At 59.6% G+C, this 23,707-nt stretch overlaps 1 protein-coding gene across 1 annotated transcript in view; it reads left to right on the top strand.

Moving 5' to 3' along the window:
* Positions 1-7,239: 7,239 nt before the first annotated feature.
* Positions 7,240-23,707, top strand: part of LOC144953861 (prostatic acid phosphatase-like) — a 28,619-nt gene continuing 12,151 nt past the window's right edge. Inside the window, exons 1-7 of the mRNA XM_078884515.1 lie at positions 7,240-7,543; positions 10,490-10,585; positions 11,654-11,740; positions 16,371-16,523; positions 17,208-17,306; positions 18,370-18,459; positions 22,547-22,682. Coding sequence (XP_078740641.1) covers positions 7,406-7,543; positions 10,490-10,585; positions 11,654-11,740; positions 16,371-16,523; positions 17,208-17,306; positions 18,370-18,459; positions 22,547-22,682 — 799 coding nt within the window. The 5' untranslated portion in view covers positions 7,240-7,405. The remainder of the gene's footprint in view (positions 7,544-10,489; positions 10,586-11,653; positions 11,741-16,370; positions 16,524-17,207; positions 17,307-18,369; positions 18,460-22,546; positions 22,683-23,707) is intronic.

Raw genomic sequence — 23,707 nt, 5'->3', positions numbered from 1 at the left:
TGGGTCTCTATGGGTCTCTATGGGTCTCTGTGGGTCTCTATGGGTCTCTGTGGGTCTCTATGGGTCTCTGTGGGTCTCTGTGGGTCTCTATGGGTCTCTGTGGGTCTCTATGGGTCTCTATGGGTCTCTATGGGTCTCTGTGGGTCTCTGTGGGTCTCTGTGGGTCTCTATGGGTCTCTGTGGGTCTCTTTGGGTCTCTGTGGGTCTCTATGGGTCTCTGTGGGTCTCTTTGGGTCTCTGTGGGTCTCTATGGGAAGATACATACACACTGTTGTTCAGGTGGCGAGTTTGACAAAGGGTCCACTCAGCTCTGCGTGGTCTGCCCGCCCCGGTAGAATGATCACCGTGGTTTAGTTTGGGCACAATGGGGATGATGAGAGACGCTGCTGGAACAGCAGTCGGTAGTGACGGAATGACGCTCAGTTGTGGTGATTACACGTCCCAATTTGGATCTTAATTGGCTGCTTGGGAGGTAATTGCAGGGTGCACAAGAACGCCATGTGTGTGTGAGTGTGTTTGTGTGTCTGTGTGTGTGTGTGAGTCTGTGTGTGTGAGTATGTGTGTCTGTGTGTGTGTGAGTGTGTGTGTGTGTCTGTGTGTGAGTATGTGTGTGTGTGAGTCTGTGTGTCAGTCTGTGTGTGTGAGTCTGTGTGTGTGTGTGTCTGTGTGTGTCTGTGTGTGAGTCTGTGTGTGTGTGAGTATGTGTGTGTGTGAGTCTGTGTGTGTGTGTGAGTCTGTTGGAAACATTGAGGCTGGCCTGCCTACGATCCATCCTGGGTTTAACCAGGCTGGATTGTGTTAGGAGCTCACAAATCCTTGAAAGATCTGGGCAAAGTCCCATCGGTGAGCTCCTCCGGCAGGCAAGGCTGCGTTGGCTGGGTCATGTAGCCCGCATGCCCAGCCACCGCATGCCTAAACAGCTTTTGTTCGGCCGGATCGAGGGGGCTAAACGGGCGCGGCACGGGCTAGAGAAGAGATGGAGTGACGTGGTACAGGAGGACGTGGAGCTGAGTGGACTTGCCGATGACTGGTACCAGCGGTGTCAAGATCGGCCTCAGTGGAGGAGGCTCGTGAAGGACGCTACTGGGCAGTTGGAGGCAGTCGCCCTCCAACAACAACGGAGGGCGGAGGAGCGACGCTCACAACAACGAGCGGAGCGCCGGGTGGCTAAAGCACAGCAAGTTGGCACAGTAGGGGGCACAGGTGGTGCATCAGCCAGTCATCTCGGTCATCTCGGTCAGTCGACCCGTGGCACCTGCTGGGTCTGCCCCGTGACCTCCTGCCAGGGGCGTTCGACACTTCACGTGGCCTCAACGTGCACCTAGCCTGGCACAAGCGTCGTGGTGACGCACAGACTCACCACACAGAGACCCACAGACTCACAACACAGAGAGCCACAGACTCATCACACAGAGATCCACAGACTCTTCACATAGAGACCCACAGACTCACCACACAGAGACCCACAGACTCACCACACAGAGACCCACAGACTCACCACACAGAGACCCACAGACTCACCACACAGAGACCCATAGACTCACCACACAGACCCACAGACTCACCACACAGAGACCCACAGACTCACCACACAGAGACCCACAGACTCACCACACAGATACCCACAGACTCACCACACAGAGACCCACAGACTCACCACACAGAGACCCACAGACTCACCGCACAGAGACCCACAGACTCACCACACAGAGACCCACAGACTCACCACACAGAAACCCACAGACTCACCACACAGAGACCCACAGACTCATCACACAGAGACCCACAGACTCACCACACAGAGACCCACAGACTCACCACACACAGAGACCCACAGAATCACCACACAGAGACCCACAGGCTCACCACACAGAGACCCACAGACTCACGACACAGAGACTCACAGACTCACCACACAGAGACCCACAGACTCACCACACAGAGACTCACAGACTCACCAAACAGAGACCCATAGACTCATCATACAGAGACCCACAGACTCACCACACAGAGACTCACAGACTCACCACACAGAGACCCACAGACTCACCACACAGAGACCCACAGACTCACCACACAAAGACCCACAGACTCACAACACAGAGACCCACAGACTCACCACACACAGAGACCCACAGCATCACCACACAGAGACCCACAGACTCACCACACAGAGACCCACAGACTCACCACACAGAGACCCACAGACTCATCACACAGAGACCCACAGACTCACCACACAGAGACCCACAGACTCACCACACAGAGACCCACAGACTCACCACACAGAGACCCACAGACTCACCACACAGAGACCCACAGACTCATCACACAGAGACCCACAGACTCACCACACAGAGACCCACAGACTCACCACACAGAGACCCACAGACTCATCACACAGAGACCCACACACTCACCACACAGAGACCCACAGACTCACCACACAGAGACCCATAGACTCACCACACAGAGACCCACAGACTCACCACACAGAGACCCACAGACTCATCACACAGAGACCCACACACTCACCACACAGAGACCCACAGACTCACCACACAGAGACCCACACACTCACCACATAGAGACCCACAGACTCACCACACAGAGACCCACAGACTCACCACACAGAGACCCACAGACTCATCACACAGAGACCCACAGACTCACCACACAGAGACCCACAGACTCATCACACAGAGACCCACAGACTCACCACACAGAGACCCACAGACTCATCACACAGAGACCCACAGACTCACCACACAGAGACCCACAGACTCACCACACAGAGACCCACAGACTCACCACACAGAGACCCACAGACTCACCACACAGAGACCCACAGACTCATCACACAGAGACCCACAGACTCACCACACAGAGACCCACAGACTCACCACACAGAGACCCACAGACTCATCACACAGAGACCCACAGACTCACCACACAGAGACCCACAGACTCACCACACAGAGATCCACAGACTCATCACACAGAGACCCACAGACTCACCACACAGAGACCCACAGACTCACCACACAGAGACCCACAGACTCACCACACAGAGACCCACAGACTCATCACACAGAGACCCACAGACTCACCACACAGAGACCCACAGACTCACCACACAGAGATCCACAGACTCACCACACAGAGACCCACAGACTCACCACACAGAGACCCACAGACTCACCACACAGAGACCCACAGACTCACCACACAGAGACTCACAGACTCATCACATAGAGACCCACAGACTCACCACACAGAGACCCACAGACTCACCACACAGAGACCCACAGACTCACCACACAGAGACCCACAGACTCACCACATAGAGACCCACAGACTCACCACACAGAGACCCACAGACTCACCACACAGAGACCCACAGACTCACCACACAGAGACCCACAGACTCACCACATAGAGACCCACAGACTCACCACACAGAGACCCACAGACTCATCACACAGAGACCCACAGACTCATCACACAGAGACCCACAGACTCACCACACAGAAACCCACAGACTCACCACATAGAGACCCACAGACTCACCACACAGAGACCCACAGACTCATCACACAGAGACCCACAGACTCACCACACAGAGACCCACAGACTCATCACACGGAGACCCACAGACTCACCACACAGAGACCCACAGACTCACCACACAGAGACCCACAGACTCACCACACAGAGACCCACAGACTCACCACACAGAGACCCACAGACTCACCACACAGAGACCCACAGACTCACCACACAGAGACCCACAGACTCACCACACAGAGACCCACAGACTCATCACACAGAGACCCACAGACTCACCACACAGAGACCCACAGACTCATCACACAGAGACCCACAGACTCATCACACAGAGACCCACAGACTCACCACACAGAAACCCACAGACTCACCACATAGAGACCCACAGACTCACCACACAGAGACCCACAGACTCACCACACAGAGACCCACAGGCTCACCACACAGAGACCCACAGACTCACCACACAGAGACCCACAGACTCACCACACAGAGATCCACAGACTCACCACACAGAGACCCACAGACTCATCACACAGAGACCCACAGACTCATCACACAGAGACCCACAGACTCACCACACAGAGACCCACAGACTCACCACATAGAGACCCACAGACTCACCACACAGAGACCCACAGACTCACCACACAGAGACCCACAGACTCATCACACAGAGACCCACAGACTCACCACACAGAGACCCACAGACTCACCACACAGAGACCCACAGACTCACCACACAGAGACTCACAGACTCACCACACAGAGACCCACAGACTCACCACACAGAGACCCACAGACTCATCACACAGAGACCCACAGACTCACCACACAGAGACCCACAGACTCACCACACAGAGACCCACAGACTCACCACACAGAGACCCACAGACTCACCACACAGAGACCCACAGACTCATCACACAGAGACCCACAGACTCACCACACAGAGACCCACAGACTCACCACACAGAGACCCACAGACTCACCACACAGAGACCCACAGACTCACCACACAGAGACCCACAGACTCACCACACAGAGACCCACAGACTCACCACACAGAGACCCACAGACTCACCACACAGAGACCCACAGACTCACCACACAGAGACCCACAGACTCACCACACAGAGACCCACAGACTCACCACACAGAGACCCACAGACTCATCACACAGAGACCCACAGACTCACCACACAGAGACCCACAGACTCACCACACAGAGACCCACAAACTCACCACACAGAGACCCACAGACTCATCACACAGAGACCCACAGACTCATCACACAGAGACCCACAGACTCACCACACAGAGACTCACAGACTCACCACACAGAGACCCACAGACTCACCACACAGAGACCCACAGACTCACCACACAGAGACCCACAGACTCACCACACAGAGACCCACAGACTCACCACACAGAGACCCACAGACTCACCACACAGAGACCCACAGACTCACCACACAGAGACCCACAGACTCATCACACAGAGACCCACAGACTCACCACACAGAGACCCACAGACTCACCACACAGAGACCCACAGACTCACCAAACAAAGACCCACAGACTCATCACACAGAGATCCACAGACTCATCACACAGAGACCCACAGACTCATCACACAGAGACCCACAGACTCACCACACAGAGACCCACAGACTCACCACACAGAGACCCACAGACTCACCACACAGAGACCCACAGACTCATCACACAGAGACCCACAGACTCATCACACGGAGACCCACAGACTCACCACACAGAGACCCACAGACTCACCACACAGAGACCCACAGACTCACCACACAGAGACCCACATACTCACCACACAGAGACCCACATACTCACCACACAGAGACCCACATACTCACCACACAGAGACCCACAGACTCACCAAACAAAGACCCACAGACTCATCACACAGAGATCCACAGACTCATCACACAGAGACCCACAGACTCATCACACAGAGACCCACAGACTCACCACACAGAGACCCACAGACTCACCACACAGAGACCCACAGACTCACCACACAGAGACCCACAGACTCATCACACAGAGACCCACAGACTCATCACACGGAGACCCACAGACTCACCACACAGAGACCCACAGACTCACCACACAGAGACCCACAGACTCACCACACAGAGACCCACATACTCACCACACAGAGACCCACATACTCACCACACAGAGACCCACAGACTCACCACACAGAGACCCACAGACTCATCACACAGAGACCCACAGACTCACCACACAGAGACCCACCACCAAGAGACCCACAGACTCATCACATAGAGACCCACAGACTCATCACACAGAGACTCACAGACTCACCACACAGAGACCCACAGACTCACCACACAGAGACCCACAGACTCACCACACAGAGACCCACAGACTCACCACACAGAGACCCTCAGACTCACCACACAGAGACACACAGACTCACCACACAGAGACCCACAGACTCACCACACAGAGACACACAGACTCACCACACAGAGACCCTCAGACTCACCACACAGAGACCCACAGACTCATCACACAGAGACCCACAGACTCATCACACGGAGACCCACAGACTCACCACACAGAGACCCACAGACTCACCACACAGAGACCCACAGACTCACCACACAGAGACCCACATACTCACCACACAGAGACCCACATACTCACCACACAGAGACCCACAGACTCACCACACAGAGACCCACAGACTCATCACACAGAGACCCACAGACTCACCACACAGAGACCCACCACCAAGAGACCCACAGACTCATCACATAGAGACCCACAGACTCACCACACAGAGACCCACCACCAAGAGACCCACAGACTCATCACACAGAGACTCACAGACTCACCACACAGAGACCCACAGACTCACCACACAGAGACCCACAGACTCACCACACAGAGACCCACAGACTCACCACACAGAGACCCTCAGACTCACCACACAGAGACACACAGACTCACCACACAGAGACCCACAGACTCACCACACAGAGACCCACCACCAAGAGACCCACAGACTCATCACACAGAGACCCACAGACTCACCACACAGAGACCCACCACCAAGAGACCCACAGACTCATCACACAGAGACTCACAGACTCACCACACAGAGACCCACAGACTCACCACACAGAGACCCACAGACTCACCACACAGAGACCCACAGACTCACCACACAGAGACCCACAGACTCACCACACAGAGACACACAGACTCACCACACAGAGACCCTCAGACTCACCACACAGAGACCCACAGACTCACCACACAGAGACCCACAGACTCACCACACAGAGACCCACAGACTAAAAAAACATATCATTAACACGAATTAATGCCTCGACGAATAGAAAGTCAGCGTTTCTGATTTCCTCATTAACATAATGCGACCTTCTTGACCAATCACAACGGTGTATTCAGTTCCGGGTTGTTCCCATTGGTGAATCGGGCCCTCATTAACATAATATATGTTAATGAATGCGCGCCATAGCTGCCTGGGCAATGCGTGGGGGCGGAGTTTAAACGTGTTAATATATGTTAATTTATGTTAATTTATGTTAATTTATGGTAATCATATGCGGGGGTGTTGCCTTGGGGCGTGGCGTCGTATGCAAATTTTATGTTAACGACGCGTTTCTTGGGTTTCATCTCTATTGCCGGTTGTGTGTGGCCGATGTTGTTGATGTTGATGGTGGTTGATGTTGTTGATGTTGTTGGTGGTTGACGTTGACGTTGTTGATGTTGTTGATGGTGCCGCGATGATGGCGATGGTGGCGGCGTGATGGCGGTGATGGTGATGATGTTGATGTCGATGGTGATGTCAATGATGATGATGATGGTGATGATGGTGATGATGATGATGGTGACGATGTTGCCCCAGGCGTCCGCTGACGAACCGAAGCTCAAGTTCGCCACCGTGGTGAGTAACCGATTGGAAACCGGTAAACCGAACGGAAACCGGTTTCCCCGCGTGAATGCGTCGTCGGGGAGCGGTGGCGCAGCGGTTAGAGCGCTGCGCTACGAAACACGGCGGACCCGATCGGTTTTTTAAACAGGCGGCTCCTAGGACCTCCCCTAGGTCGACTCGGCCAGAAAATGAGTTTGTGGGGAGAGACAAAGGCGACCGGGCGTGGCGCTGCTGCCGCTACTAACAGCACTTGCCCCTACATCCCTGCTAGAGGCTACCTGGGGGAGCTTTGTCTGTGTTTGGATGGGTGAGCGTGTGGGTGGGTGGGTGAGTGGTTGGGTGGGTGGCTGAGTGAGTGGTTGGGTGGGTGGGTGAGTGAGTGAGTGAGTGGTTGGGTGGGTGGGTGAGTGAGTGGTTGGGTGGGTGGGTGGGTGAGTGGTTGGGTGGGTGGGTGAGTGAGTGGTTGGGTGGGTGAGTGAGTGAGTGAGTGGTTGGGTGGTTGGGTGAGTGAGTGGTTGGGTGGGTGGGTGGGTGAGTGGTTGGGTGGGTGGGTGAGTGAGTGGTTGGGTGGGTGGGTGAGTGAGTGAGTGGTTGGGTGGGTGGGTGAGTGAGTGGTTGGGTGGGTGGGTGAGTGAGTGGTTGGGTGGGTGGGTGAGTGGTTGGGTGGGTGAGTGGGTGAGTGGATGGGTGAGCGAGTGGGTGAGTGGGCAGGCACGTGAATGGATGGGTGAGTGAGTGGGTGAGTAAGCTAGTGAGTGGAAGGGTGAGTGAGCTGGTGAGTGAGCTGGTGAGTGGATTGGTGAGTGCGTGAGTGGGTGAGTGGATGGGTGAGTGAGTGGGTAAGTGAGCTTGTGAGTGGATGGATGAGTGAGTGGGTGGGTGAGTGGGTGGGTGAGTGGGTGAGTGAGTGAGTGAGTGGGTGAGTGAGTGAGTGAGCTGGTGAGTGACTGGATGGGTGAGTGGATGGGTGAGTGAGTGAGTGAGTGGGTGAGTGGATGGGTGAGTGAGCTGTTGAGTGGATGGGTGAGTGAGTGAGTGAGTGGGTGAGTGGATGAGTGGGTGGGTGAGTGGATGAGTGAGTGGGTGAGTGGATGAGTGGGTGGGTGAGTGGATGAGTGGATGGGTGAGTGGGTGAGTGGATGGGTGAGTGGATGAGTGGGTGGGTGAGTGGATGAGTGGATGGGTGAGTGGGTGAGTGGGTGTGTGAGTGGATGAGTGGATGGGTGAGTGGATGAGTGTGTGGGTGAGTGGATGAGTGGATGGGTGAGTGGATGAGTGGGTGGGTGAGTGGATGAGTGAGTGGGTGAGTGGATGAGTGGGTGGGTGAGTGGATGAGTGGATGGGTGAGTGGGTGAGTGGATGGGTGAGTGGATGAGTGGATGGGTGAGTGAGTGAGTGGATGGGTGAGTGAGTGAGTGGGTAAGTGAGTTAGTGGGTGAGTGAGTGAGTGAGTGGGTAAGTGAGCGAGTGGGTGAGTGAGTCAGTGGGTGAGCTGGTGAGTGGATGGGTGAGTGGGTGAGTCGATGGGTGAGTGGATGAGTGGGTGGGTGAGTGGGTGAGTGGGTGAGTGAGTGAGTGGGTGAGTTGATGAGTGAGTGAGTGGGTGAGTTGATGGCTGAGTGAGTTTTGCTGAGGGGGCATCTGACTCACTCGCTCGTGGTTTGAGTTTTAGAGAAGTTGTAGAGTCTCGTGCTGTTACTGAGTGTGTGTACTGTGTACCCACAGTACACACACACAGTGTGTACACTGTGTGTGTGTACACTGTGTGTGTACTGTGTACCCACAGTACACACACACAGTGTGTACACTGTGTGTGTGTACACTGTGTGTGTACTGTGTACCCACAGTACACACACACAGTGTACACACACAATGTGTACACTGTGTGTGTGTACTGTGGGTTTTGCGCTGTGTGTGTCTCTGTTGGTTTCTGGGCTACTATGTGGGTCTCTATGGGTATTTGTGGTTCTCTATGGGTCTCTGTGGGTCTCTATGGGTCTCTATGGGTCTCTATGGGTCTCTGTGGGTCTCTGTGGGTCTCTATGGGTATTTGTGGTTCTCTATGGGTCTCTGTGGGTCTCTGTGGGTCTCTATGGGTCTCTGTGGGTCTCTATGGGTCTCTGTAGGTCTCTGTGGGTCTCTGTGGGTCTCTGTGGGTCTCTATGGGTCTCTGTGGGTCTCTGTGGGTCTCTGTGGGTCTCTATGGGTCTCTATGGGACTCTGTGGGTCTCTGTGGGTCTCTGTGGGTCTCTGTGGGTCTCTGTGGGTCTCTATGGGTCTCTGTGGGTCTCTGTGGGTCTCTGTGGGTCTCTATGGGTCTCTATGGGACTCTGTGGGTCTCTGTGGGTCTCTATGGGTCTCTGTGGGTCTCTGTGGGTCTTTGTGGGTCTCTGTGGGTCTCTGTGGGTCTCTGTGGGTCTCTGTGGGTCTCTATGGGTCTCTGTGGGTCTCTATGGGTCTCTGTGGGTCTCTGTGGGTCTCTATGGGTCTCTATGGGTCTCTGTGGGTCTCTATGGGTCTCTATGGGTCTCTGTGGGTCTCTGTGGGTCTTTGTGGGTCTCTGTGGGTCTCTGTGGGTCTTTGTGGGTCTCTATGGGACTCTGTGGGTCTCTATGGGTCTCTGTGGGTCTCTATGGGTCTCTGTGGGTCTCTGTGGGTCTCTGTGGGTCTCTATGGGTCTTTGTGGGTCTCTGTGGGTCTCTGTGGGTCTCTATGGGTCGCTGTGGGTCTCTATGGGTCTCTATGGGACTCCGTGGGTCTCTATGGGTCTCTGTGGGTCTCTATGGGTCTCTATGGGTCTCTGTGGGTCTCTGTGGGTCTCTGTGGGTCTTTATGGGTATCTGTGGGTCTCTATGGGTCTCTGTGGGTCTCTGTGGGTCTCTGTGGGTCTCTATGGGTCTCTGTGGGTCTCTGTGGGTCTCTATGGTTCTATGAAACTCGATGAATCTGTCTCCTGAGGTGTTCCGTCATGGTGACCGCTCCCCCATGGGGACTTACCCCACGGACCCCCACTCAGAGAGGGACTGGCCACAGGGATTTGGTCAACTCACCCAGGTACCCACTCACTCACCCACTCACTCACCCACTCACTCACACCACTCACCCACTCACTCACCCACTCACTCACCCACTCACCCACTCACTCACCCACTCACTCACCCACCCACTCACTCACCCACCCACTCACTCACTCACCTACTCACCCAGGTACCCACTCACTCACCCACTCACTCACCCACTCACTCACCCACTCACCCAGGTACCCACCCACTCACCCACTCACCCACCCACTCACCCACTCACCCACTCCACTCACACCACTCACTCACTCACCCACCCACTCACCCACTCACCCACCCGCTCACCCCCCCCACTCACCCCACTCACCCACTCACCCACCCACTCACCCACACCACCCCCACTCACCCACCCACTCACCCACCCACCCACTTACCCACTCACCCACTCACCCACCCACTCACCCACTCACTCACCCACTCACTCACCCACTCACTCACTCACCCACCCACTCACCCACTCACCCACCCGCTCACCCCCCCACTCACCCACTCACCCACTCACCCACCCACTCACCCACTCACCCACTCACTCACTCACTCACTAACCCACTCACCCACCCACTCACCCACTCACCCACCCGCTCACCCACCCACTCACCCACTCACCCACTCACCCACCCCACTCACCCACCCACCCACTTACCTACTCACCCACTCACCCACTCACCCACACCACTCACCCACCCACTCACTCTCACTCACACCACTCACCCAGGTACCCCCTCACTCACCCACTCACCCACTCACTCACCCACTCACCCACCCACTCACTCACTCACTAACCCACTCACCCACCCACTCACCCACCCACTCACCCACCCACCCACTTACCCACTCACCCACTCACCCACTCACCCACCCACTCACCCACCCACTCACTCACTCACCACTCACCCAGGTACCCCCTCACCCACCCGCTCACTCACCCACTCACCCACCCACCCGCTCACCCCCCCCACTCACTCACCCACTCACCCACTCACTCACCCACTCACCCACCCGCTCACCCCCCCACTCACCCCCCGTGTGCCCCTCCCCCCAGCTGGGCATGAGGCAGCAGTTTGAATTGGGACGTTTCCTGCGACGCAGATACTCAGAGCTCATCAACAGCACATACCTACACTCAGAGGTATGTGTTTCTACCACACCACCTACCACACCACCTACCTATACCCCTACCACACCACCTACCACACCACCTACCACCCCACCTACCACAACACCTACCACACCACCTACCACACCCCTACCACACCACCTACCACACCACCTACCTAAACCCCTACCACACCACCTACCACACCACCTACCACACCCACCTACCACACCACCTACCACACCACCTACCACACCACCTACCACACCACCTACCACACCACCTACCACACACCACCTACCTACACTCCTACCACACCACCTACCACAACCACCTACCACACCACCTACCTACACTCCTACCACACCACCACCTACCACACCACCTACCACACCACCTACTACACCAACTACCACACCACCTACCACCCCACCTACCCCACCACCTACCACACCACCTTCCACACCACCTACCTACACTCCTACCGCACCACCTACCACACCACCTACCACACCACTACTACACCACCTACCACACCCACCTACCCCACCACCTACCCCACCACCTACCACACCACCTACCACACCACCTACCACACCCACCTACCACACCACCTACCACACCCCTACCACACCTCTACCACACCACCTACCACACCCCTACCACACCACCTACCACACCCCTACCACACCTCTACCACACCACCTACCACACCCACCTACCACTCCCACCTACCACACCACCTACCACACCACCTACCACACCACCTACCACACCCACCTACCACACCACCTACCTACACTCCTACCACACCACCTACCACACCACCTACCACACCCCTACCACACCACCTACCACACCACCTACCACACCACCTACCTACACTCCTACCACACCCACCTACCACACCACCTACCACACCACCTACCACACCACCTACCTACACACCTACCACACCACTACCACACTCCTACCACACCACCTACCACACCCCTACCACACCCACCTACCACACCCCACCTACCCCACCACCTACCACACCACCTACCACACCACCTACCACACTCCTACCACACCACCTACCCCACCACCTACCACACCACCTACCACACCACCTATCACACCAACTACCACCCCACCTACCCCACCACCTACCACACCACCTACCACACTCCTACCACACCACCTACCCCACCACCTACCACACCACCTACCACACCACCTACCTACACACCTACCACACCACTACCACACTCCTACCACACCACCTACCACACCCCTACCACACCCACCTACCACACCCACCTACCCCACCACCTACCACACCACCTACCACACCACCTACCACACTCCTACCACACCACCTACCCCACCACCTACCACACCACCTACCACACCACCTATCACACCAACTACCACCCCACCTACCCCACCACCTACCACACCACCTACCACACTCCTACCACACCACCTACCCCACCACCTACCACACCACCTACCACACCCCTACCACACCACCTACCACCCCACCTACCCCACCACCTACCCCACCACCTATCACACCACCTACCACCCCACCTACCCCACCACCTACCACACCACCTTCCACACCACCTACCACACCCCTACCACACCACCTACCACACCACCTACCACACCACCTACCACACCACTACTACACCACCTACCCCACCACCTACCACACCACCTACCACACCACCTACCACACCACCTACCACACCACCTACCACACCACCTACCACACCACCTACCACACCACCTACCACACCACCTACCACACCACCTACCACACCCACCTACCACACCACCTACCACCACACCACCTACCACACACCACCTACCACACCACCTACCACACCACCTACCACACCACCTACCACACCACCTACCACACCACCTACCACACCACCTACCACACCACCTACCACACCACCTACTACACCAACTACCACACCACCTACCACCCCACCTACCACACCACCTACCACACCACCTACCACACCACCTACCTACACTCCTACCACACCACTAGAGTCTCACTGTCTCTGTGGCTCCAAGCCCCTCACTGTCTGTACCCCCCCCCCCCCGTGTCTCCCCCCCCCCCCCGTGTCTCCCCCCCACCCCATGTCTCCCCCTGTGTCTCCCCCCTCGTGTCTCCCCCCGTGTCTCCCATCCCGTGTCTCCCCCCCCCCCCCCGTGTCTCCCCCCCCACCCCATGTCTCCCCCTGTGTCTCCCCCTGTGTCTCCCCCCTCGTGTCTCCCCCCGTGTCTCCCATCCCGTGTCTCCCCCCGTGTCTCCCCCCTCGTGTCTCCCCCCGTGTCTCGCCCCCCCCGTGTCTCCCCCCCGTGTCTCCCCCCCGTGTCTCCCCCCGTGTCTCCCCCCCTTGTCTCCCCCCGTGTCTCCCCCCTCGTGTCTCCCCCCGTGTCTCGCCCCCCCCGTGTCTCCCCCTGTGTCTCCCCCCTCGTGTCTCCCCCCCGTGTCTCCCCCCTTGTCTCCCCCCGTGTCTCCCCCCCTCGTGTCTCCCCCCGTGTCTCCCACCCCGTGTCTCCCCCTGTGTCTCCCCCTGTGTCTCCCCCCTCGTGTCTCCCCCCGTGTCTCCCCCCCTTGTCTCCCCCCGTGTCTCCCCCCTCGTGTCTCCCCCCGTGTCTCGCCCCCCCCGTGTCTCCCCCTGTGTCTCCCCCCTCGTGTCTCCCCCCGTGTCTCCCCCCTTGTCTCCCCCCGTGTCTCCCCCCTCGTGTCTCCCCCCGTGTCTCCCACCCCGTGTCTCCCCCCCGTGTCTCACCCCTTGTCTCCCCCCGTGTCTCCCCCCTCGTGTCTCCCCCCGTGTCTCCCCCCCTGTGTCTCCCCCCTCGTGTCTCCCCCCGTGTCTCTCCCCCCCCCGTGTCTCCCCCACCCCATGTCTCCCCCCGTGTCTCCCACCCCGTGTCTCCCCCCGTGTCTCCCCCCTCGTGTCTCCCCCCGTGTCTCCCACCCCCGTGTCTCCCCCCGTGTCTCCCCCCCTCGTGTCTCCCCCCGTGTCTCGCCCCCCGTGTCTCCCCCGTGTCTCCCCCCCCGTGTCCCCCCCACCCCGTGTCTCCCCCCCGTGTCTCCCCCCTCGTGTCTCCCCCCGTGTCTCCCCCCCGTGTCTCCCCCCCCGTGTCTCCCCCCGTGTCTCCCCCCCTGTGTCTCCCCCCTCGTGTCTCCCCCCGTGTCTCCCCCCCCCCCCCCCCGTGTCTCCCCCACCCCATGTCTCCCCCCGTGTCTCCCACCCCGTGTCTCCCCCCGTGTCTCCCCCCTCGTGTCTCCCCCCGTGTCTCCCACCCCGTGTCTCCCCCCGTGTCTCCCCCCCCCCGTGTCTCCCCCCCCGTGTCTCCCCCACCCCATGTCTCCCCCCGTGTCTCCCACCCCGTGTCTCCCCCCGTGTCTCCCCCCCGTGTCTCCCCCCCCCCTGTGTCTCGCCCCCCCCGTGTCTCCCCCCCCGTGTCTCCCCCACCCCGTGTCTCCCCCCGTGTCTCCCACCCCGTGTCTCCCCCACCCCGTGTCTCCCCCCGTGTCTCCCACCCCGTGTCTCCCCCCTTGTCTCTCCCCACCCCGTGTCTCCCCCCCGTGTCTCCCCCAATGTCTCCCCCCCCCCCCTGTGTCTCCCCCCCCGTGTCTCCCCCCCCGTGTCTCCCCCTTGTCTCCCCCGTGTCTCCCCCCTCGTGTCTCCCACCCCGTGTCTCCCCCCTTGTCTCCCCCCGTGTCTCCCCCCTCGTGTCTCCCCCCGTGTCTCCCCCCCCCCCCCGTGTCTCCCCCCGTGTCTCCCCCCGTGTCTCCCACCCCGTGTCTCCCCCCTTGTCTCCCCCCGTGTCTCCCCCACCCCCGTGTCTCCCCCCGTGTCTCCCCCCCCCCTGTGTCTCCCCCCCCCGTGTCTCCCCCCCCGTGTCTCCCCCCGTGTCTCCCCCCCACCCCATGTCTCCCCCCGTGTCTCCCCCCCCCCCCTGTGTCTCCCCCCCCCGTGTCTCCCCCCCCGTGTCTCCCCCCGTGTCTCCCCCCGTGTCTCCCCCCCGTGTCTCCCCCACCCCATGTCTGCCCCCCCCTGTGTCTCCCCCCCCCCGTGTCTCCCCCCCCCGTGTCTCCCCCCCCCCTGTGTCTCCCCCCCCTGTGTCTCCCCCCCCCGTGTCTCCCCCCCCCGTGTCTCCCCCACCCCGTGTCTCCCACCCCGTGTCTCCCCCCTCGTGTCTCCCCCCGTGTCTCCCCCACCCCGTGTCTCCCACCCCGTGTCTCCCCCCTCGTGTCTCCCCCCTCGTGTCTCCCCCCCGTGTCTCCCCCCCGTGTCTCCCCCCCCCCCGTGTCTCCCTCCGTGTCTCCCCCGTGTCTCCCCCCCCCGTGTCTCCCCCACCCCATGTCTCCCCCCGTGTCTCCCACCCCGTGTCTCCCCCCTTGTCTCCCCCCCATGTCTCCCCCCGTGTCTCCCACCCCGTGTCTCCCCCCTTGTCTCCCCCCTCGTGTCTCCCCCCGTGTCTCCCACCCCGTGTCTCCCCCCCCCCCCCGTGTCTCCCCCCCCCCCGTGTCCCCCCCTCCCCCCCGTGTCTCCCCCCGTGTCTCCCCCCCCGTGTCCCCCCCTCCCCCCCGTGTCTCCCCCCGTGTCTCCCCCCCCGTGTCTCCCCCCGTGTCTCCCAGGTGTCCGTGCGCAGCACTGACGTTGACCGCACGCTGATGAGTGCCCAGGTGAACCTAGCCGGGCTCTACCCCCCCCAGGGGGCTCAACAGTGGGACCCCGACATCGCCTGGCAACCACTGCCTGTACACACACAGTCACAGGACACGGATACGGTGACTCACCTACTCACTCACCTACTCACTCACCTACTCACTCACCTACTCACTCACCTACTCACTCAGCTACTCGCTCACCTACTCACCTACTCACTCACCTACTCACCCACTCGCTCACCTACTCGCTCACTCACTCACTCACACACTCACTCACTCACTCGCCCACTCACCCACTCGCTCACCCACTCGCTCACTCACCCACTCACTCACTCACCTACTCACCTAATCACTCACTCACCCACTCACTCGCTCACTCACTCACCTACTCACTCACTCACTCACCTACTCACTCACTCACTCACCTACTCACTCACTCACTCACCCACTCACCCACTCACCCAGTCACTCACTCACCCACTCACTCACTCACTCACCTACTCACTCACTCACTCACCCACTCACTCACTCACTCACCTACTCACTCACTCACTCACCCACTCATCCACTCGCTCATTCACTCACCCAGTCACTCACTCACCCACTTACTCACCCACCCCCCACCCCCCACCCCCACCCCCACCACCACCCCCCACCCCCCACCCCCACCCCCCACCACCCCCCACCCCCACCCCCCACCCCACCCCCCACCCCCACCCCCCACCCCCACCCCCACCCCCACCCCACCCCCCACCCCCCACCCCCCACCCCCACCCCCCACCCCCCACCCCCCCACCCCTCCAGCTGTTGAGGTTCCCTCTGCCGGGCTGCCCCAAGTACGAGCGCCTCATGGAGGAGACGCGTCAGAGTGAGCCGTGGAGACAAGCGGAGTCGGAGAACAAGGTGGGGACACGGGGAGACACGGGGAGACACGGGGGGACACGGGGAGACGCGGGGAGACGCGGGGAGACGCGGGGAGACGCGGGGAGACACGGGGGAGACGCGGGGAGACGCGGGAAGACGCGGGGAGACGCGGGGAGACGCGGGGAGACGCGGGGAGACGCGGGGAGACGCGGGGAGACGCGGGGGAGACGCGGGGAGACGCGGGGAGACACGGGGGAGACACGGGGGAGACGCGGGGAGACGCGGGGAGACGCGGGGAGACGCGGGGAGACGCGGGGAGACGCGGGGAGACGCGGGGAGACACGGGGGAGACACGGGGGAGACGCGGGGAGACGCGGGGAGACGCGGGGAGACGCGGGGAGACGCGGGGAGACGCGGGGAGACACGGGGGAGACGCGGGGAGACGCGGGAAGACGCGGGGAGACGCGGGGAGACGCGGGGAGACGCGGGGAGACGCGGGGAGACGCGGGGGAGACGCGGGGAGACGCGGGGAGACGCGGGGGAGACGCGGGGGAGACGCGGGGAGACGCGGGGAGACGCGGGGAGACGCGGGGAGACGCGGGGAGACGCGGGGAGACGCGGGGAGACGCGGGGGAGACGCGGGGGAGACGCGGGGGAGACACGGGGAGACACGGGGGAGACGCGGGGAGACGCGGGGGAGACGCGGGGGAGACGCGGGGAGACACGGGGGAGACGCGGGGAGACGCGGGGAGACGCGGGGAGACGCGGGGAGACGCGGGGAGACGCGGGGGAGACGCGGGGAGACACGGGGAGACGCGGGGGAGACGCGGGGAGACGCGGGGGAGACACGGGGAGACACGGGGGGAGACGCGGGGAGACGCGGGGAGACGCGGGGAGACGCGGGGAGACGCGAGGAGACGCGGGGAGACGCGGGGAGACGCGGGGAGACGCGGGGAGACGCGGGGAGACACGGGGGAGACGCGGGGAGACGCGGGGAGACGCGGGGAGGCACGTGGCCCCCCCACGTGACCCCCCCCCCCCACGTGACCCCCCCCCCCCCCCCACGTGACCCCCCCCCCCCCCCCCCCACGTGACCCCCCAGGAGTTCCTGCAGTTTGTGGGAGCTGCGTCCGGGCTGAGCGGCATGGGCCTCGACTCAGCCTGGCAGCTGTACGACACCTTGTACGTGCAGGTGAGCTGCTCACCCACTCGCTCACTCACTCACTCACCCACTCACTCACCCACTCACCCACCCACTCACCCACTCACCCACTCACTCACTCGCTCGCTCGCTCGCTCACCCACTCACTCACCCACTCACTCACTCACCCACTCACTCACCCACCCACTCACTCACCCACTCACTCACCCACTCACCCACCCACTCACCCACTCACCCACTCACTCACCCACTCACCCACTCACTCACTCGCTCGCTCGCTCGCTCACCCACTCACTCACCCACTCACTCACTCACACCACTCACTCACACACTCACCCACTCACCCACCCACGCATTCACTCACTCACTCACCCACTAACCCACTCACCCACTCACCCACCCACTCACCCACTCACCCACTCACTCACTCGCTCGCTCGCTCGCTCACCCACTCACTCACCCCACTCACTCGCTCACTCGCTCGCTCGCTCGCTCGCTCACCCACTCACTCGCTCGCTCGACACCACTCACTCGCCCACTCACCCACTCACCCACTCACGCACTCACTCACTCACTCACTCACCCACTCACTCACTCACTCACTCACCCACTCACTCACCCACTCACCCACTCACCCACCCACTCACTCACCCACTCACTCACCCACTCACTCACTCACCCACTCACCCACTCACCCACCCACTCACTCACCCACCCACTCACCCACTCACTCACTCACCCACTCACCCACTCACTCACTCACCCACTCACTCACTCACTCACCCACTCACTCACTCACCCACTCACCCACTCACCTACTCACTCACCCACTCACCCACTCACTCACTCACCCACTCACCCACTCACTCACCCACTCACCCACTCACCCACTCACTCACTCACCCACTCACCCACTCACTCACTCGCTCACTCACTCACTCACCCACTCACCCACTCACCCACTCACCCACTCACTCACTCACCCACTCACTCACCCACTCACCCACTCACTCACCCACTCACTCACCCACTCACCCACTCACTCACTCACCCACTCACCCACTCACTCACTCACCCACTCACCCACTCACTCACTCACCCACTCACCCACTCACTCACTCACCCACTCACCCACTCACTCACTCACCCACTCACCCACTCACTCACTCACCCACTCACCCACTCACCCACTCACCCACTCACCTACTCACTCACCCACATACTCACCCACTCACTCACCCACTCACCCACTCACTCACCCACTCACCCACTCACTCACCCACTCACCCACTCACTCACCCACTCACTCACCCACTCACTCACCCACCCACTCACCCACTCACTCACTCACTCACTCACTCGCTCACCCACTCACTCACTCACCCACTCACTCACCCACTCACTCACCCACTCACCACTCACTCACCCACGCACTCACCCACTCACTCACTCACCCACTCACCCACTCACTCACTCACCCACTCACCCACTCACTCACCCACTCACCCACTCACTCACTCGCTCACTCACTCACTCACCCACTCACCCACTCACTCACTCACCCACTCACCCACTCACCTACTCACTCACCCACACACTCACCCACTCACTCACCCACTCACCCACTCACTCACCCACTCACCCACTCACTCACCCACTCACCCACTCACTCACCCACTCACTCACCCACTCACTCACCCACCCACTCACCCACTCACCCACTCACTCACTCACTCACTCGCTCACTCGCTCACCCACTCACTCACTCACCCACTCACTCACCCACTCACTCACCCACTCACCACTCACTCACCCACGCACTCACCCACTCACTCACTCACCCACTCGCTCACTCACCCACTCACTCACCCACTCACCCACTCGCTCACTCACGCACTCACTCACTCACCCACTCACTCACGCACTCACCCACTCACTCACTCACCCACTCGCTCACTCACCCACTCACTCACGCACTCACTCACTCGCTCGCTCACCCACTCACTCACCCACTCACTCACCCACTCACCACCCACTCACTCACGCACTCACTCACTCACTCACCCACTCACTCACCCACTCACCCACTCACTCACTCACCCACTCGCTCACTCACCCACTCACTCACGCACTCACTCACTCGCTCGCTCACCCACTCACTCACCCACTCACTCACCCACTCACTCACCCACTCACCCACCCACTCACTCACCCACTCACCCACTCACTCACTCACCAACCCACTCACCCACACACTCACCACTCGCTCAATCACTCACTCGCTCGCTCGCTCACTCACTCACTCACAAACCCACTCACTCACCCACTCACCCACTCGCTCACGCACGCACTCACTCGCTCACTCACCCACTCACCCACTCGCTCACTCACGCACTCACTCACTCACCCACTCACTCACCCACTCACTCACTCACCCACTCACTCACCCACTCACCACTCACTCACTCACCCACTCACTCACCCACTCACTCACCCACTCACTCACCCACTCACCCACCCACTCACCCACTCACTCACTCACCCACTCACTCACTCACACACTCACCCACTCACTCACTCGCTCACCCACTCACTCACTCACTCACTCGCTCACTCACTCACTCACCCACTCACTCACTCACCCACTCACTCACCCACTCACCCACTCGCTCACTCACTCACTCACCACTCACTCACCCACTCACCCATCCATTCACTCACCCACTCTCTCTGCAGAGTCTACACAACTCTCCCCGTGTCTCTCCCCGTGTCTCTCCCCGTGTCTCTCTCCGTGTCTCTCCCCGTGTCTCCCCGTGTCTCCCCGTGTCTCTCTGTGTCTCTCTCTCTGTCTCTCTCTGTGTGTCTCTGTGTCTCTCTGCAAAGTCTCCACAATCTGTCTCTCACTGTGTGTCTCTGTGTCTCTCTGTGTCACTGTGTCTCTCACTGTGTGTCTCTGTGTGTCTCTGTGTCTCTCTGTGTCACTGTGTCTCTCACTGTGTGTCTCTGTGTGTCTCTGTGTGTCTCACTGTGTGTCTCTTTGTGTCTCTGTGTCTCTCTGTGTCACTGTGTCTCTCACTGTGTGTCTCTGTGTGTCTCTGTGTGTCTCTGTGTGTATCTGTGTCTCTCACTGTGTGTTTCTGTGTGTGTCTCTGTGTGTCTCACTGTGTGTCTCTCTGTGTCTCTGTGTGTCTCTGTGTCTCTGTGTGTCTGTGTGTCTCTGTGTCTCTCTCACTGTGTCTATCACTGTGTGTCTCTGTATCTCTGTGTGTCTCTCTCTGTGTCTCTCTGTCTCTCTACAGAGTCTACACAACCTCACCCTCCCGCCCTGGGCTCTCTCCGCTGACGTCGTGCCCAGACTCCGCTCGCTCTCCCTGTAGAGTCTCTGTGTGTCTCTGTGTCTCTGTGTGTCTCTCACTGTGTCTCTGTGTCTCTCACTGTGTCTCTCTGTGTGTCTCTGTGTCTCTCTGTCTCTACAGAGTCTACACAACCTCACCCTCCCCCCGTGGGCTCTCTCCGCTGACGTCGTGCCCAGACTCCGCTCGCTCTCCCTGTAGAGTCTCTGTGTGTCTCTGTGTCTCTGTGTGTCTCTCACTGTGTCTCTGTGTCTCTCACTGTGTCTCTCTGTGTGTCTCTGTGTCTCTCTGTCTCTACAGAGTCTACACAACCTCACCCTCCCCCCGTGGGCTCTCTCCGCTGAGGTCCTGCCCACACTCCGCTCGCTCTCCCTGTGTGTCTCTGTGTGTCTCTGTGTCTCACTGTGTCTCCCTGTGTCTCTGTGTCTCCGTGTCTCTCTACAGAGTCTACACAACCTCACCCTCCCCCCGTGGGCTCTCTCCGCTGACGTCCTGCCCACACTCCGCTCGCTCTCTCTGTGTGTCTCTGTGTCTCTGTGTCTCTGTGTCTCTGTGTGTCTCTGTGTCTCTCACTGTGTCTCTCTGTGTGTCTCTGTGTCTGTGTCTCTCTACAGAGTCTACACAACCTCACCCTCCCCCCGTGGGCTCTCTCCGCTGAGGTCCTGCCCACACTCCGCTCGCTCTCTCTGTGTGTCTCTGTGTCTCTGTGTCTCTGTGTCTCACTGTGTGTCTCTGTGTGTCTCTGTGTCTGTGTCTCTCTACAGAGTCTACACAACCTCACCCTCCCCCCGTGGGCTCTCTCCGCTGAGGTCCTGCCCACACTCCGCTCGCTCTCTGCCCTCGACCTCCTCTTCATGTTTGGCGGCTTCAAGACGCATGAGAAGAGCAGGCTTCAGGGCGGTGAGCGGGCCTCGCCATCGCCATCGCCACCATCACCTACATCACATCCATCATCGCCACCATCACCGCCATCACCACCATCACCGCCACCATCACCGCCATCATCACCACCACCATCACCTCCATCAACACCACCATCACCACCATCACCTACATCACATCCATCATCACCACCATCATCACCACCACCACCATCACCTCCATCACCACCATCACCTACATCACATCCATCATCACCACCATCAACACCACCACCACCATCACCACCATCACCTACATCACATCCATCATCACCACCATCAACACCACCACCACCATCACCTCCATCACCACCATCACCTACATCACATCCATCATCACCACCATCAACACCACCACCACCATCACCATCGCCACCGCCATCACCGCCATCATCACCACCACCATCACCTCCATCAACACCACCATCACCATCATCACCGCCATCACCGCCATCATCACCACCCGCCATCATCACCTCCATCACTGCCATCACCGCCATCATCATCAACACCATCACCACCATCATCACCGCCATCATCACCATCATCACCGCCATCATCACCGCCATCACCACCATCATCACCGCCATCACCACTATCATCATCACCACTATCATCACCGTCACCATCATCATCACCGCCGTCATCACCTCCATCACCGCCATCATCACCACCACCATCATCACCACCATCACCACCATCACCAACATCATCACCACCGCCATCAACATCATCATCACCATCACCACCATCACCATCGCCACCGCCATCACCGCCATCATCACCACCACCATCACCTCCATCAACACCACCATCACCATCATCACCGCCATCACCGCCATCATCACCACCGCCATCATCACCTCCATCACTGCCATCACCGCCATCATCATCAACACCATCACCACCATCATCACCGCCATCATCACCATCATCACCGCCATCATCACCGCCATCACCACCATCATCACCGCCATCACCACTATCATCATCACCACTATCATC

Source organism: Lampetra fluviatilis, assembly GCF_964198595.1.
Source record: "Lampetra fluviatilis chromosome 48 unlocalized genomic scaffold, kcLamFluv1.1 SUPER_48_unloc_3, whole genome shotgun sequence".
Classification (NCBI taxonomy): Eukaryota; Metazoa; Chordata; class Hyperoartia; order Petromyzontiformes; family Petromyzontidae; genus Lampetra; species Lampetra fluviatilis.
This window is presented reverse-complemented; position numbering and strand designations above follow the sequence as displayed.